The sequence below is a fragment of the Dipodomys ordii genome, unplaced genomic scaffold (assembly GCF_000151885.1).
Source record: "Dipodomys ordii isolate 6190 unplaced genomic scaffold, Dord_2.0 Scaffold33, whole genome shotgun sequence".
Lineage (NCBI taxonomy): Eukaryota > Metazoa > Chordata > Mammalia > Rodentia > Heteromyidae > Dipodomys > Dipodomys ordii.
In genome coordinates, this window is record NW_012267249.1 from 325,710 (window position 1) to 342,064 (window position 16,355).

Genomic DNA, 16,355 nt, shown 5'->3' on the forward strand with positions numbered 1-16,355 from the left:
CGGGAGGGAGGGGAGGAACCGACGGGCCGGGCGAGAGCCGCTCCTCACCCCAATGAGGTGGCGAGAGCGGACGTGGGGGCCCAGAACGGGGAGGGGATGGAGAGACGGGGCTGGGCGGGGGGCGGTGTAGGAGCGGGCAGGGACACGATGGGGGAGTGAGGGCTGAGAACAGACCGGTGCCCCCTCCAGGCCTTGGAGGGGGGCGGGGATGAGGAGAGGGCGACCCTCCGGGAGTCCCAACCTCATCCCTCCTGCATCGGGTCTCTCTCTGGTCTGGGATCTTCCCACTCCGGGCTTGGTCCCCAGCCCCACCCAGGCTTGCCATTGTGTGGGGGGGTCCCCGGGTTCTTACCCCTACCCTCCGGCCGCGCGCAGCGAGGACACTCACGGGTGCAGGAGGCCGAGGGCGGGTCGGTGGGCGAGCGCGCGTAGCTGTCGTGGCACACGCAGAAGGTGGAGGCGTTTTCCAGGGCGCGGCTGTGCTCCGGGCATGGTGAGCAGAGAGGCCTCCGTGGGGACACCTTGTAAAACCCTGGGGGGCAGGCTGCAAGGAGGGAGCCAGTGAGGAGGGGGACTTCCTCCACAGCTCCTCTCTTCCCCCCCTTCCTGCCTGGCCCCCATGAGGCTGGGGTTCCTCTTGTCCATCTGTGATAAGGAAACTGAGGGATCCCGCACCTCCGGGGTGGCTGGTGCGTGGCAGCTCCTGAGCAACCCAGGGTTTTTGGCAAACATTGGGGAGGGGGGGACTTCGTCATATTTCACTTCTATTAATCTACTGATCCTAGTGCCAACCTATGAGGTATGACTTCATCTTCATTAAAAAAAATTAAAATGAGGAAACTGCCAAGCATCATAATATATCATCTTAGCTACTCAGCCTGGACAGCAACATCTGTGAGATTCTTATCTCAGTTAACCAACAAAAGGCCAAGATTGGAGCTGTACTTAAAAGTGGTAGAGCATTAGCCTTGAGCAGCAGGAAAGCTCTGGGACAGCTCCCAGACCCTGAGTTCAAGCCCCAGAACTGCCCCCCCTTTCAGCCGCCCCCCACATACACCCAAAAGAGGAAATTAAGAGCTGGGAAGGTTACGTAAGTTGTCCAGGTTAATGGGATGCCAACTCAGGCACATCACTTTCAGAGACCACATCAGGCTGCTCTAAGGCTCCTAGACAGAAAATGAGCCAAATTAGGGAGTCCTGATTCTAGAGAGATAACGGAAGTGTGCCCCAGGGCTGGGCCTCAGTTACCCTGGGCCAGACACATTCCACCCACTTCTTCATACACACATACTGTTGTCAAACCTCATCCTCCCACGTTTGGAGTTAGTGTCATCAATCCCCAACGCATATCCTAGACTCCAGTGGAGCTGGTAAGATGATAACTGTGGAGAAGAGGAGAAGCATCCAGAAAGTTACCTGGACCTTGAGCTAACCTCTTCTTATGCTGACACCTGCAGGGTGACTTTGCTTCTCTCTCTTCTCCCACCTCACCAAGACTATAGCACTTACTTACATGCACAGGCTCTTATGTCTGAACACCCTGGTTTGTAACCAAGTTGCACCATTTATTTGCTGAGTGGCCTTGAGCATTATCATTTGACCTCTCTGAGCTTTGTGTGGAAGAGCTACTTTAAAGTTGCTGAAGGATTAACTGAGATAAAACATGTAAACGGATTAGACCGGCGTACACTTTTTCACAGCGATCGCAGTGATTAGTATTCCTCCTCACAGGCCTGAAAAGAAAACTTACACTGTCCTCTATTTTTTTTTGTCTCAGCAGATGGGCCAGGGAGGGGAGTAGTGGTTCCTGGCTCCTCCTTTCTAACCTAGGTGGTTATTAACTTGTTCCCTAGCCCTTCCCTTCCCTCTATTCTAGCTCTTCAGCTCCAAGAAAGCAATGCAGTAGCTGGTAAGCAAACTGCTCCTTGGGAAGAACTGGGGTGGGGGATGCTGAGTTACTCCATTGTATAGAAAGCTTAGATTTAGAAGGGTTCAGAGCCTGACCAGCACACTTTTAGGGAGGGTCTCAGCACCCTAGCCGGCTGTGGGTCTCTCTTCCACACAGAGCACCAAGTCCAGCCATCACAGTGAGCTGCTGGGACTCAGAAGGCCTGGGTTATCATATTAGCCAGGCCACTCATGCCTCTGTAGCCCCAGGAAACTATCAAGTAAATGAGAATGCTGATCATTGCCTGCCCACCTGTGTGGTGGGCAGGGATGCAGGCATGAGGGGGGAGAGTATACGGATGTCTGCCATCTTGGCTGCTATCTGTGTGGCTCTATCAGAGGCAGCTGTGGGGATCTCTTCTCTGAGACTGTCTATCTAGAAGAGATGCTTGTTGAAGGGCAGACTCAGAAAGGAATCCTTGCAGCCAACATCTCCCTCTCTTCCTCAAGGTCAGAATCAGGATTTCAGAGGTCATCTGCTTCAACTCCCACTGGCTTGGTCCTCTGGCAGCTTTCCCAGCAGGAGCCACTGGTCTTTGCTCAGATAGCTCTTAATGTGCAGGCATTTAGAAAGTGCTTCTTAGGAAGATGCCTGATTATCCCTCGCTCTCCCTTCTATAGGCAATGCTGGCCAGACTACCCCATCATGAGACATCAGTATGCCCTGCAGAGCCTCAGAAAGTAGATCTTCCTGGGTCTCTGGGTTCCAGGGATGACCCATGAGTTTGAAGATACAAGCTATAAGTCCTGATCTTTCCCCTAAAAGGAAACCCTACTTTGTCATTTCTCTAGTGGCTAGGACAGGGGGAACAAGTCAAGGTTACTAAAGACAGAAAAAGTAAAAGAAGACTGCTCTATCCCCTCCCTCCTCTACAGCCCTCTACTTTTACAAAGGGGTATGAAGATCCTGCAAGAATTTGGAAGGAATGGCCTTGCTAAATACAAGTAACCAGTTCCCTTCCCTTTCTAAAAGTCTCCCAAAACTCCACTTGCCAGCCACTTCATTCATGCTATCCTGAGCTCTTCTTTTCCACCTCTGGGTCTTGTCTTATATATCTTGTGTCTTTTCTTCTGGTGATCTAGTTCTATACTTCTCCAACCCCCAGTTTAAACAGCATCTCCTTCAGGAAACATCTGCTGGCAACTTCCACAGCTGCCCAAGGGTAGAGGTGTGCCTCTGTGTGTGTGTGTGTGTGTGTGTGTGTGTGTGTGTGTGTGTGTGTTCCCAGAGTGTACATCCAAACTGCCTCCTGATCCGTTCATAATTTTATCATCTGCTGTGAGCCAGGTGCTGTTTTAGGCTGTAAATATACTGTGTCATGAGCAAAGCAGACAAAGCTCTGACTGTCCTGGGCTCTTAGTTGGGAATTCCTTCAGCATTTGGCCATCAAATCCCACAAACAGAGCCCATCTCCCTCCTCCTGTATTCTGATCCTAGAGGAAGGCACTAGCCACCTTCTGGTTTCAGGCCACATCCCCACACCTCCACACTGGACCCTCTTTCTCGTCCCCTGCATGTCTGCACTCCATCAGTCATTTCCCACATACCACTTCCAGTTCCTCCTCTGCTGCCTTTTTTCTTCATTTCTTCCTCCCTCCCTCTCTTTCTTCTTTTTCTTTCATTTTTTTTTCAGAACTAGTGGTGGAATACAAAACCTCACACTTGGTAGGTAGACCACTTCAGTCACATTGCCTCTGCTGCTCAGCAATGGAACCAAGGAGCAGGAAATGTGCTCCGTTTCTGTGCAGCCACCAGGGCACTGACTCTAGAATCATTTTTGTTGATGGTGGTAGTTATGGGGCTTGAACTCTAGGCCTGAGTGCTGTCCCTGAGCTCTTCAGTTCAAGGTGAGAGCTCTATCACTTGAGACACAGCACCACTTCTGGTTTTCTAGTGGTTCATTGGAGACAAGAGTCTCGCAGACTTTCCTGCTCGGGCTGGCTTTGAACTGTGATCCTCTGATCTCAGCCTCCCAGGTAGCTAGGATTATAAGTGTGAGCCACTGGTGCCTGGCTCTAGAGTATTCTTAAATAATCCTAAAACTGACTTAAAATTTGCCTCATTCTTTATTAGCAACATACATTAGTAATTCTAACCCACATCAGTGAAGAAAATAATCCTTCCTCCTAGAGTGGAATGCTGCTCCACACACTGGGCATTCGGCTGGATCTCTCCCTTTAGCATACAAGCAAGTCTCCTTTATACTGTAAAAGTCCCCTTTGTGTCCAAACAGAAATCCTCCCAACTCAGTGTTCTCCTGACAATGCCCTCTTGTCTCCTTCCCATTCCCATCCAAGCTGTGAGATTCTCTGACTCCATCCCCTCAGTGCCCGCTATCCCTCAGCCCAGTGCAACTCTGACAAGAGCAGCTGAAACTGCTCTTACCAAACCCACCAAGAGGACATCATCTAATCTGACCACACTATAGGCTGCTCCTTCCCAGAAGTCTCCACCGGCCTCCCACCCCCAGGCTTCTATGATGTCACCTTCTCCTCCCTGTCCTCCAGTTCCTTACCACTCTCTCTTTTCAGCTTTTAATTTGTTTGGCAGTACTGGGGATTGAACCAGCAGGCCTTAAGCATGTCAGACAAGTATTCTACTGCTGAGCTACATCCCTTGGTCTCCCATCAGTCTGGTCTCTCTCTTTCTTTCTCTCTCTCTCTCTCTCTCTTTCTCTCTCTCTCTTTCTTTCTCTCTCTCTTTCTTTCTCTCTCTTTCTCTCTCTCTCTCTTTCTATCTTTCTCTCTTTCTTTCTGTCTTTCTTTCTTTCTACCTATCTTTCTCCAATCCTAGTGCTGTACTCAGGGCCTGGGCACTCTCCCTGAACTTCTTTTGCTCAAGGCTAGCACTCTACCACAGTGCCACTTCTAGCTTTTTCTGTTTATGTGGTACTGAGGAATTGAACCCAGGGCTTCATGCATGCTAGGCAAGCACTCTACCACCAAGCCACATTCCCAGCCCCAGTCTGATTTTTTTTTGCCTTATATATTGTTTTTATGAGAGTCTTCATATTTAGTCCGCTTGCTTCTTTTATTCTTCTTTTTTCTTTTTTTGGTTGTTGTTATTGTTGGTAATGGGGCTTAAACTTTGGGCCTGGGCACTTCAGCTCAAGGCAAGAGCTCTACCATTTGAGCCACAGCACCACTTCTAGTTTTCTGGCAGTTAAATGGAAATAAGAGTCTCATGGACTTTCCTGCCCAGGCTAGCTCTGAACCACAATCCTCAGATCTCAGCCTCCTGAGTAGCTAGGATTATAGACGTGAGCCACCGGTGTCCAGCTCCTCTTGCTTCTTACCCCATGGTTTTTTTTTCCTGGTTTGTTACACATACAGAGCTTCAAGTAGTACCTGTGCTGCTGGACTCCAGCTAACTACTTCCTCTTGAATGTACCTGTCCAGCTGCACCCTGTGCTCCATACCTAGCAAATGATCCCTCTGGTCACTCAGTCAACAGCAGAATATAAGACCAGAGTTCTCCTTTGCTTCCTGTGTCACATGGTCACTAGGCGATTCAGAGGCTGTCTCCCAAACACATTAACTCTCTGTGATCTCCATATTGCTTCTGTTCAGAGCTTGTGCTCTCTCCTGGGCTACTGGATTGTCTTCGCCATCTTCTGGTGTCCAATGTGTTTTTCTCCCATCCTTGCTATGCTACTACCACTTGGGTGATCTTTGGAGGATATAAATCAGAACATGATCAAAAACACTAAAGCTGGATACCAGTGGCTCACAGCTGTTATCCTAACTGAAATTTCAGGATCACGGCTTGAAGCCAAATGGTGTGGCTCAAGTGACAGAGCATCAGCCTTGAGCAAGAAAAACTAAGGAGCAGCACTCTGCCCCGGAGTTCAAGTGCACACGCATACACACACACACACCTTAAAATCCACCTCATCAAGGCCCTTTTATGATTTTTCCCACCCCTCTCCAGCCTTATCATTCCTCATATCCCACATTCCCTTTGCTCTAAACACATGATTACTTTTATAACACCACACATGCTGTGGTCCTTCCTTCCTGCTGGCATGCAGCCAGTCCCAAAGCTCAGAATTCTCTCTGCTACCTGGAGGAGATGCCTTCTTACTTCCTCCAGAAAATTCTCTCCATCCTTAGAATTGGCTTCTCCCTGCTCCATGCTCCTCAGTGCTCTGTTGACATGTATCACCCCATACTAACTACTTGCTTGTCCAAGGCATTTCCATTGAGCACCTGCCATATACTGTATCCTGCAGTGTACACTGCAGCTGCTGAGACTAATGAGACCCAATGCCTGGGCTCAAGAAGTACCACTCCAGCGATGGAAGTACACATAAGAGGATACTGTAGGGTAAATGCAGTATTAGAGTTGGCTGTGAGTGCTGGAAAGCATAGACATAGATCCTAGCCATGACTGAGTTGTTCAGAGACCAGAAAGACTAAACCTCAGTTTCCCCCCAGAGACTAGGTGGTGGCATTCGTCTACACACATATAATAAGACCTGAATAAATCAGCTAGTGTGTCTTCAGTTCATATTAAATGGATGATTGAACAAAGGAATGACAGTAAGTGTAGCCACCGTCTTCCTCCTCTGTCTTTCCACAATTCGGCATGCTCCTCTACATATATCACCTTCTTGTGACTTAAAAAAAAAAACAACCTTTGAGCCAGATGCCAGTGGCTCATACCTGTAATCCTAGTTACTCAGGAGGCTGAGATCTGAGGCTCAAAGCCAGCCCATGCAGAAAAGTCACTGTAAAACTCTTCTATCCAATTAATCACAGAAAAAGCCAGAAGTTGAGCTGTGGCTTAAAGTGGTAGAGTGCTAGTCTTGAGCAGAAGAGCTCAGGGTCAGTGCCCAGGCCCTGAGTTCAAGTCCCACATGACAAAAAAGAAAGTAAGGAAGAAAGGAAGACATTAAGGAAGGAAGGAAGGAAGAAAGAAAGAAAGAAAAAGAGAAAGAGAAAGAAAGAAAGGGAAGGAAGAAAGGGAGGGAGGGAAGAATGAAGCAAGGAAGAAAGGAAAAAAGAAAGAAAAGAGAAAAGAAATCTTTGCAGGCTGGAAGGTGGCTCAGTGGTAGAGCACTAGCCTTGCATGCATGAGGCTCTGGGTTCAATTCCTCAGTACCACATAAGCAAAAAGAAAAAAGCCAGAAGTGGTGCTTTGGTTCAACTGGTAGAGCGCTACCCTTGAGCTGAAGAGCTGAGGGACAGCGCCCAGGCCCAGAGTTCAGGCCCCATGACCGGACCCTCACACACACCAAAAAAAAAAAAAAAGAGAGAGAGAAATCTTTGCTGTTTTCCATCTAGACATGAGCTTTGTGAAGGCTGGGACTATGTTTGGTTCATTTCTGATGCTCTGACACCCAGAAAAGGACTTGGTTTAGAAAATGGATCCTTGAAGTTTTTTTGTTTTTTGTTTTTTTTTTTACATTAAATACACACGTTCCCAGCCCCCTCCTTACCCTCCATTTCCTAATGCCTCCCATAGACCCCAGGATTTGGCAAATACCCCATCATGTGATATCTCCTCTGAGGTACCTGATGACTCTAATTCAGAGAGGTGAGTGGGATCTCAGTAGTCAAATCTACTGCAATCTGCCTCTTGCTCTCTCTTGACCTCTGAAGTGCACCCTGCCTGTTGTGGGCTTGTATGTATTCTATGATAGGTGATTGGAGGCTGGCTTCCTTTAAAAGCTTGAGTTGAGTTGAATGGGTGTCTTTCTTAGATACAGAGACAGAAGCCTAGTGTAATAGAAAGAACTTGAGAGTATGGCAAATTCAGAGTTAAGCCCTGGCTCCCAGTTGCCTAACTTTGCTGTATTAATCTCTTTGAGCACTCTATGAAGTAGGGACATTGAACCCTTACTTTATTGCTGCACAAATAAGTGAGAAAGCTTAAGCCAGGCACCAATGGCTCACACCTGTAATCCTAGCTATTTACTCAGGAGTCTGAAATCTGAGGATGTAGGTTAAAAAGCCCAGGTCAGGCTAGAAAGTTCATGATACTTTTTTCTCCAATTAACCACCAAAAAAAAAAAAAAAAAGCCAGAAGTGGAGCTATGGCTCAAGTGGCAGTGTGTCAGTCTTGAGAAAAAAAAGCTACAGGACAGTGGACAAGCCCTGAGTTGAACTCCCAGTACCTTCCCAAATAAAAAGAAAGACACCACAGCCAGTGTAAGGTGCGGACGATCATGCCTTCCATACAAGTCCCTAATGCCTCCTTCCTCGGTCTGAGGAGCTTTGCTCCATGGTCCTAACTAGGCCCACTTAGAAGCTCTATGATCCACTCCCCCACCCCCTGCTTCTCTCCCAAGTGTCTCCTGCGTTCTCCACTCCCACACGTGCCTCCCTGGCCGCTGGATACCTTCGCAGATGTCACCACGTTCCTGGAATCCTGCGCTGCAGCTGCAGCGGCCCACGGGCACCAGCCACTCGCCGTCGGCGCCGCAGTGCATGCGCGGGGGGCTGCCAGACTCCCCTTCCGAGTGCGCCACGCACGTTCCGGCCACTTCCACCAGCGTGGAGAAGGCGCTCTCAGCCGCCGTGGCGGGGAAGGCCGCCAGGCCCCGCACCGTGGCGCGGCACTGCTTGTAGTAGACGCGCACGGAGACCAGAGCCACGCACGCGCCCACGTCCTGGAAGGCCAGGTGGAAGCCCCGCCGGCTGAGCGGGCCGATCTCACGCACCTCGGTGTTCAGCTTCATCTTGCGCTCACCCAGGTCACCCTGCGTGAAGCTCTCATCCGCGGCTATGGTGTCAATCTTTCGAGGCCGATTGCCCCCGAGGCGGGGTCGCCCCCGGCCCAGGTCGGCCTCGGTTTCCAGGTAGTAGACGTTGAAGGTCTCCTTGCAGGTGCCCGCGGCTCCGGGGATGCTACTGCAGTCACGCAGTGTGAACTGCATCTCCACGAAGATGCGCTGCCCGCGGCCGCGGCTGATCCAGCCCGTCTGCAGCCAGTTGTCCTGGTTGGGCTCCAGCACGTTGCACACTTGGTATGTGCGGATGGGACGGTCGTGTTCGTCCACCCCGCTGATCTCCTCCCACTGGGACAGAAGCAGGGGGAAAGAAGTCGGGGACAGCTCAGAGCCCACGTACTCCAAGAGGTTAAGTGCTAGTCCTGCTCCATCAGCTTTTACCTTTTCCTTAATTGCTCCCACCACACACACACACACGTAAAATGATAAAGTGCAGAGCTAGGAGAAACTCTGGAAACAAATGAGTCTGTGGGTTTTTTTGTTTTGTTCTTTGTTTTTGTTTTAGAAAGGGTCTGTAGGTAATTCAGGGGGCCTCTGATTGTCAATCCTCACTCAGCCTCCTGATATACTGGAATTCTAGGAGTGTGCCACCACACCTGGTTCTCCTTTTTAAAATATGGAATGTTTGGGATGGGAAAATAAAAAGGAAATGGAACACTTTATGAATTTATCAATCTTGAGTATGCATCATACAGATTTTCTCTATATTGTTCCAGATTTAGTACATGTGCTGTAGAACAAGCAATGTGTGTGTGTGTGTGTGTGTGTGTGTGTGTGTGTGTTGTTATTGTTGTTTGGACAGTCCTGGGGCTTGAACTTAGGGCCTGGGAGCTGTCCCTGAGCCTCTCAAGGCTAGTGCTCTGCCACTTGAACCACAGTACCACTTTTAGCTTTTTCTGAGTACTTTATTGGAGATAAGAGTCTCACAGACTTTCCTGCCCAGACTGGCTTTGAATCATGATCCTCAGATTTCAGCCACCTGAGTAGCTAGGATTATAGGTGGAGGCCACCAATGCCCAGCTTTATTTCTGTTTTTTTTTTTTTTTTGGTGGTTAACTAGAGATAAGAATCACATGGACTTTTCCTTCCTAGGCTGGCTTTGAACTGTAATTATCCAATATCAGCTCCTGAGTAGCTAGGATTACAGGTTTGAACCACTGGTGCCCATCCACAAGCAGTTATTCTTATTTTTATGGAGGAGGAACCTGAGGTTCCAGAGGGGGGATGACTCAGTGTGCACGCTGAGTTAGTGGTATAGCTTGAATCGTTTGACTCTTCCTCTACCTAGTGCCCCTTCTACTAACCACACTGCTTAAGCCCATCCCCACCTCAAGTTCCCAGTCCTCTTTTAGGACCCCTAATCTTGCTTGCTCTATCATTCAAAGGACAACATTGTTTGTAGGATCTACTGTGTGTGCTGTCCAGGATTAGCTCCATCTAGCTGCCAAATTTCTGTTTTCTTGTTTTACTTATTTATTCATTCATTTGTACACACATACATTTGACTGTCTAACTGAACACAACATTTTCTAGTAGTCTGTACAACAGGGCTGCTGGAGACCACACACTAAGAGGTGCATTTGACCTGATGTGGTCATGGGATTGTGAACTGATGTGAACTAAAAGGGTATAAGTCTTGGACTCCTAGAGGATCCCCATGATAGGAAGAGACAGTTCAACACCTACCCCATTACTTGGCAGTGCAGTCCAGCCCAGCTCAGCCTGGGAGGCTTTGGAATCCAGGAGGACAACTGAGAAGATGGAAGAACAGATATATCAGAAAATTTAAATGGAAAGTCAGGCACCAGTGGCTCACTCTGGAGACTGGGACATATTTTGTTTGTTTATGGAATGTGATTATTCGACCTTCCACAGACTCCACAGCAGCCTGAAGGCCAGCTCTCAACCTGGGGGTGGAGTGCCAGTGACCCTAGCCTTATCAGGTTCCCCAAATTATAGATGAGTGACAGTTCAAGAGAGAAAATGGGGGGTATCAAGCAATTTCTGCATTCATTCCCAAACCTACTCAGATTCAGGAACCCTCCTGATGTTCAGTCACCAGGGATGGAGGCTTACATATTTAGTTTGACCCCAGGTCTTCTGGAGAAAACAAAGTGAAAAGACCCTGCTGGCAACAGGAGATCTAAACATGTCTCATCTCCCCAGCCAGCCCGTTTCCCAGGGGCTGACACCTTTACATTGGGGGCCTTTTTATATATAATCCATGACACTCCCGCCCCTATTAAACCAAAGAAGCTTGGAGTCTCTATTCCCCTGGGAGGCGGCAGATCAGCAGCACTGGTCACAGGAAAGCACGGGCTTGGACTGCAGTGCCAGCAGCCAGGAGACAGGAAGTCAGGCACCCTTCCCCAACCCCCACCACCAAATCTTGGCAGATTCCTCATCTGGATCTTAAGAAAGGGTCTGGGCCGCCAAAGTGAGGGCCTCTAAGAGAAGCTGGCTTCAGAGGCGACTGCCACAGTGGGCAGGACCACTGACGGTGTGCTGATTTCTCATCACAGACAGCACACTGTAATTGCATATTTGGAAGGCATCTGCCATCCCATTCCTCAACCAACCTTGTGGTCATCGCCTCAGGATTCTGTACCTGGATATGACACCTCTGGATTCAACCGAGTATATGGCTTCCTCCCCTCACACACACACACACCCAATGCAAAATCAGAGGCAAGACGCAGGCTCTGGTGTTGCCCACAACCTTCCAAAACCTCCCTGCAACACGGACGGCGCGGGGTAGGCGAGCTCACAATTCAGCACTGCGGACGGTTCACGCTCAGCACTTTCGGGCTGAGTCTGGACCCAGTCTTGGCCACCAGCATCCCATCTCCCGCTGGTTCTGCTGGCCACACAGCGGTCCCCCAGCTCCTCCTCACTGTTCCAGTCCATCCCATCTCCGACCTCGCCACCGCTTCTCCTCGCCCCCTCTGCTCCCTTCATCTCCCCGCCCCCCACACCTCCCACCTCCCATCACTCACCGGCCCCTGAACCTCCGCCTCTGGCTCCCACGGTTCCTGGTCTCTTTCTTCCCCCAGCCTCGGGGAGGGGTCTCTAGCCCCCAAGCTCTCCAACGCCCCTCTTTCCCCCATCGCTTACCATCTTTCTCCCTCTCTGTCCAGTTCTGCGCCTCCCGTGCCCGCTGGCTTCAAAACGCAACACAGACCAGTCTCTCCATTAACTGCCACCTCTCCCCCCGCCCCAAACCCCCCTGCCCTCCCGCTAGTCCCCCAGTCTTTTGGCATCCCCGGCCGCAAGCTCAGCCACCAGTCCTTCTCCTTACCTTCTTCGGCTGTCCCAGGTCGCCCGGGTCCCCAAAGCACCGCCAGGCAGAGGGGCACCAGGCAGGCGAGGGGACGCAGCGGGTGTGGACCGGCGCCAGGCTCCATGGTCCGCAGCCCGAGCTGTCAGTGCAGCGGCGGCGGCGGCTCGAGCCGCGCCAGCCCAGCACCGCGAGCAGCGCCCCCAGACCCCAACACCGGTTGGGGGCGGGGTCTCGTCGGTCACCATCATCCACGGGGACCAATCATTAGGCAGCGCCGCGGGAGGCCCGCCAATCCTCGCCAGCAGAAGATGGGAGGGGTGGAGTTTTGTAAGCCAGGGGCGGAACACCCAACTGGAGGGAGGAATGGAAGGGGTCCCGCAGATCTCGACGCGTGGGGGTGGGGCAGACCTAAGCACTAGGGGGACTGCTGGGGAGCGAGATGAACACGCTTTGGGGGGTGGGCCCAGCTAAACCTTAGCCCTTAATTTTTCTCCAGAAGTAGCCGGTGTGGGCGTGGCTTACAGGGGGCGGCCACAGGCAAGCAGGGACACTTGCAGTCTCCCAGCCAGCTGGCCCAGTAGCTCCCGTTTCCTGGACTTTCTGGGGGGGGGTCCCAAGCTTGATGTCTTGACCCCCAATCTCCGAGGAGCTCTTCTGCCTCTTCCAACCCTTGGCTCTCTTCCTGTTTCTGCGGCTCCTTGTGTGTCTTGGCTTGATCCCTCCTCTTTTTATCCCCACCCACATCTCACACACACACACACACACACACACACACACACACACACACACACACGGGATGGGCCGAGCCCGACCCCAGGAGGTGCTCGAGAAAAGACAGCCAAGCGAGAGACAAGGTCCCACCCTACCAGCATCCCTTCCCAGGTTGAGAAAGCCTGCAGACGCCGGGCTGGGGGCGGTAGTACATTTGGTATGAAAGGTTGGGTCCGCGGATCTTTGCTCTTGCTTTCAAGATACAAGCACACTTTTGCCTTCAGTCTGCTCAGGCTGGGGTTCCTTCTGAGCACCCCAGTCTCACCGCCAGGAGACTAGTGAGAAGCTGGGCAATTCAAGACATCTGGGAGTGAGGCGGAGCAATCCTCGCAGAGTTCAGCAGAGCTGGAAAGCCGCAAGAAAACGTGGAAGGCGACCTCTGTTTAGTGAAGGTCATTTATGTACCAGCTGAAGGTTTAACCGTTTGGTAGTAGGAAGAGTTGGGGCCTTCCAGGGGGAGGGAGGAGGGCTTCAGCTACTGAGCTTCACCATGTGGGCTGAACTTGAGGAGAGAAAACCCCACCCACCTTTTGGCTTTGCAGCGCTCTTGTCTTGCCCCACCCCCTACTCCCTTTGGACGCTTAGAGGGAGCTGCTTGGATTGCAAGCGTGAGTCCTGCATATGCTTGGTCTGTGGTCTGAGTGTCTGTGCATTCTGTACATTATGCAGTCTTTTCCTGCCAACCAACACGTCCTGGGCGCTGTGCTCTGAATCACCCCCATCTCCGCCGCATTCCAGACCTCCTAGTGCACTGTGTGTAAGAAGAATTGGTGGCATCATAAATCACTGACCATTGACAAGCCACTTGCATGTACTATTTCATTGGGTGTGCACACACACTTGTGTGTGCCGGTGCCTGTGTACACACTCACAGATGTACTTGCTGAATGGTAGCCATAGGAGGAGTAGTGTGTGTGGGGGGGGATTCTCCTTTGCTCTTAGAAAGGAAGGTCATCCGGAAGGGCTGGGTCTGGGACATCACTGGAGACAAGCTCCCAGAGGAAGCAGGAGGTGTGGCATTTGCCAGGTTCCAGGATGCAGGCGGGGCCTCTGAAATGAGATCTACCTGAAGAAGGGCTCTTGAATCCCCACCTCCTTCCCATCTTCATTCTGCTCACGCTTGGTTTCCTCTCCCCCTCCTCCCAGCTCTGGGAGATGGTATTTTTAGAAGCTGCTTAGAGACCCAGGACTCCTTTCATTTCGAAATGAGTCCTCACTTCACCACCCCTCACTCCTCTCTCTTCAAAGCCAGGTCCTATCACTGCAGCTGTCTTTAAAGTGCCAGCCATGGCTTCTTACCAGGGAGCCCAAAGCTTCTGACCTTAGGTGGAAAACAAAATGCAAAACTACCTGTGAGCCTTGCCAAGAATACCTCAGAAGCCAAACAGATGGGGTAAATTAACTGAAGAAAGCTATGTAGGATACCCACAGCCCCCCAACCTCTAGCCCTTGGGAATATGATTGTAGTCAGATACATGAGGAAAACAGCCAGACTGAAACCTTAGGAATTAGAGGTAAGGCAAGAGGATGAAAAGAAGCGATATAATCCTTCTCTTTCTTCCTGTGATCAATATATTTATAATAAAACCAGAGTGGAGAAACCCCAGTGTATGAAGATATACGCAAATCAGCCGGTTCTTAGAGTTGCTCCAAGGTGGATCCCATTCTATCAGGAGGCTACAAAGGTAAGGAAGCCATCATTTATGGGTTAGGTAACTCTCTGGTATACGGAGGGATAGGATTTGCAAGCAAAGTGAGAGCCTCTGGCCATGGTGCTGAAAGCTCAGAGTCACAGTTGCTCTCCTGCTCTGGTTTCTGTCCGTGGTGCTGAACCCACTAGAGTTTGGACCCTCCAAAACTTTCCGCAGTGCACGGAACTTCTCCGCTGCTGCAGCCCTGTGATCCTCATCCCCGGGCAAACTGCCTACACCAAATGTACAACCAAGGTCCTAAGATCTATGTCACCAGAAGTGCTGCGGCCCTCTCATCCGAGGAGCCTAGGACATACTGGGAGACAGCCGTTTTACTGTCTGCTCCTCCCAGACCTACTACTGAAGCAAGATGGATGCTGTGTCTATTTAACTATCCTCCTCCTCCTCCTCCTCCTCCTCCTCCTCCTCCTCCTCCTCCTCCTCCTCCTCTTCCTTTTCCTCCTCCTCCTCCTTCTTCTTTTTGGTCTGTCATGGGCCTTGAACTCTAGGCTTGAGCGCACAGCTCTTCAGCTCAAGGGTAGCGCTCTACCACTTGAGCCACAGTGCCACTTCCGGTATTCTGGTGGTTAACTGCAGATAAGAGTCTTACAAACTTTCTTGCCCAGGTTGGTTTTGAACTGTGATCCTCAGATCTCAGCCTCCTGAGCTAGGATTACAGGCATGAGCCACTGGTGCCCCACTATTTAACTACCTTCTAGTGCCACTGGGGGATATTGGGGCTGTGCAGCCTAATTCAACACACAAAAGAACAGAACATGGTCTTCCAGGATGCACATGCAACTTTACTTCAATTTCAATTTCCAGGTTACTGAGAGTTATAAATCCAAGTGACATTTTAATTTCCTCATTTCTCACTGGTGCTGAAAGTGTGTCTGGCCTCACTGGGCAGAGAAGGTCATCTCCTCCATGGTGTACAATAAGATCACACCAGACAAAGCAGGGTAAGGTCAACCCAGGCTCTCAGGAAAGTGAATAGAGAGCAGCAAAGAGCTGTAAGGAAAAATAACCAACATTTTGGGGACTGGAAGCATGGCTTAGGTGGTGTAGTGCCAGCCAATGAATGAAAGCATCAGAAACTGAATCTGAATCTGGTCTCAGACAAAAAAGAGCTATATGGTGCATTATTACTCAAAGAGACACCTTCAATTGGCCTCTTGTCTCACTCAGAAGGATGTTCTGTCCTCTAATATAAAAAGTAAATGACTGAAGGCATTGCTTATGTGTTAGAGTACTTGCCTAGCAAGCACAAAGCCTTGACTTCAAACTCTAGTACTGCCAAGAAAAGAAAAAATAAAATAAAAATGCTCTTTTCTATGGATAACTACAGAACACAAATCTAACTTAGGAAGGGACCCGAAAGGGAAAAGGAATAATAGAGAGTGAACAATTATAAACTGCATTTTGAAAGATGATGTATACAGTCAAAATAGATTGTTAGCAGCTATGAAAAATGGACAGGGAAATCTGTTGAACTTGTCTTGGGAAGTGAGGAAGAAAGAAAGGTGAAAAGACACGTGATAGGGGGTGAGACTGGAGCATATTGTAAATATGTGTGAAAATGTAACAATGAGATCCCCCTCCAGTTAATAATGTAAGTTTATTAAGAAAAGAAATGTTCTTCCTAAGGGGAAAAACCATATTTGAGGTAGATTCTTTTCCAAGATAACTGACTCACAAGCACAACTGAGATGGAGGTTAAATACAAAACTTTAACATCTCATCAGGTAAAGGAAACATAAAACATATGATCTGGCCGGGCGCTGGTGGCTCACGCCTATAATCCTAGCTACTCAGGAGGCTGAGATCTGAGGATCGTGGTTCAAAGCCAGCCCGGGCAGGAGAGACCGTGAGACTCCTATCTCCAATAAACCACCAGAAAACCAGAAGTGGCGCTGTAGCTCAAGTGGTAGA

The 16,355-nt window shown here is 50.1% G+C and overlaps 1 protein-coding gene across 1 annotated transcript in view; it reads right to left on the reverse strand.

Annotated features, from left to right (window-relative positions):
- Positions 1-12,085, reverse strand: part of Epha10 (EPH receptor A10) — a 42,554-nt gene extending 30,469 nt beyond the window's left edge. Inside the window, exons 1-4 of the mRNA XM_013016759.1 lie at positions 11,980-12,085; positions 10,368-10,432; positions 8,291-8,969; positions 389-544 (exon numbers count right to left, since the gene is read on the reverse strand). Of these exons, the coding sequence (XP_012872213.1) occupies positions 389-544; positions 8,291-8,969; positions 10,368-10,432; positions 11,980-12,085 (1,006 nt within the window). The remainder of the gene's footprint in view (positions 1-388; positions 545-8,290; positions 8,970-10,367; positions 10,433-11,979) is intronic.
- Between the last annotated feature and the right edge of the window lie 4,270 nt (positions 12,086-16,355).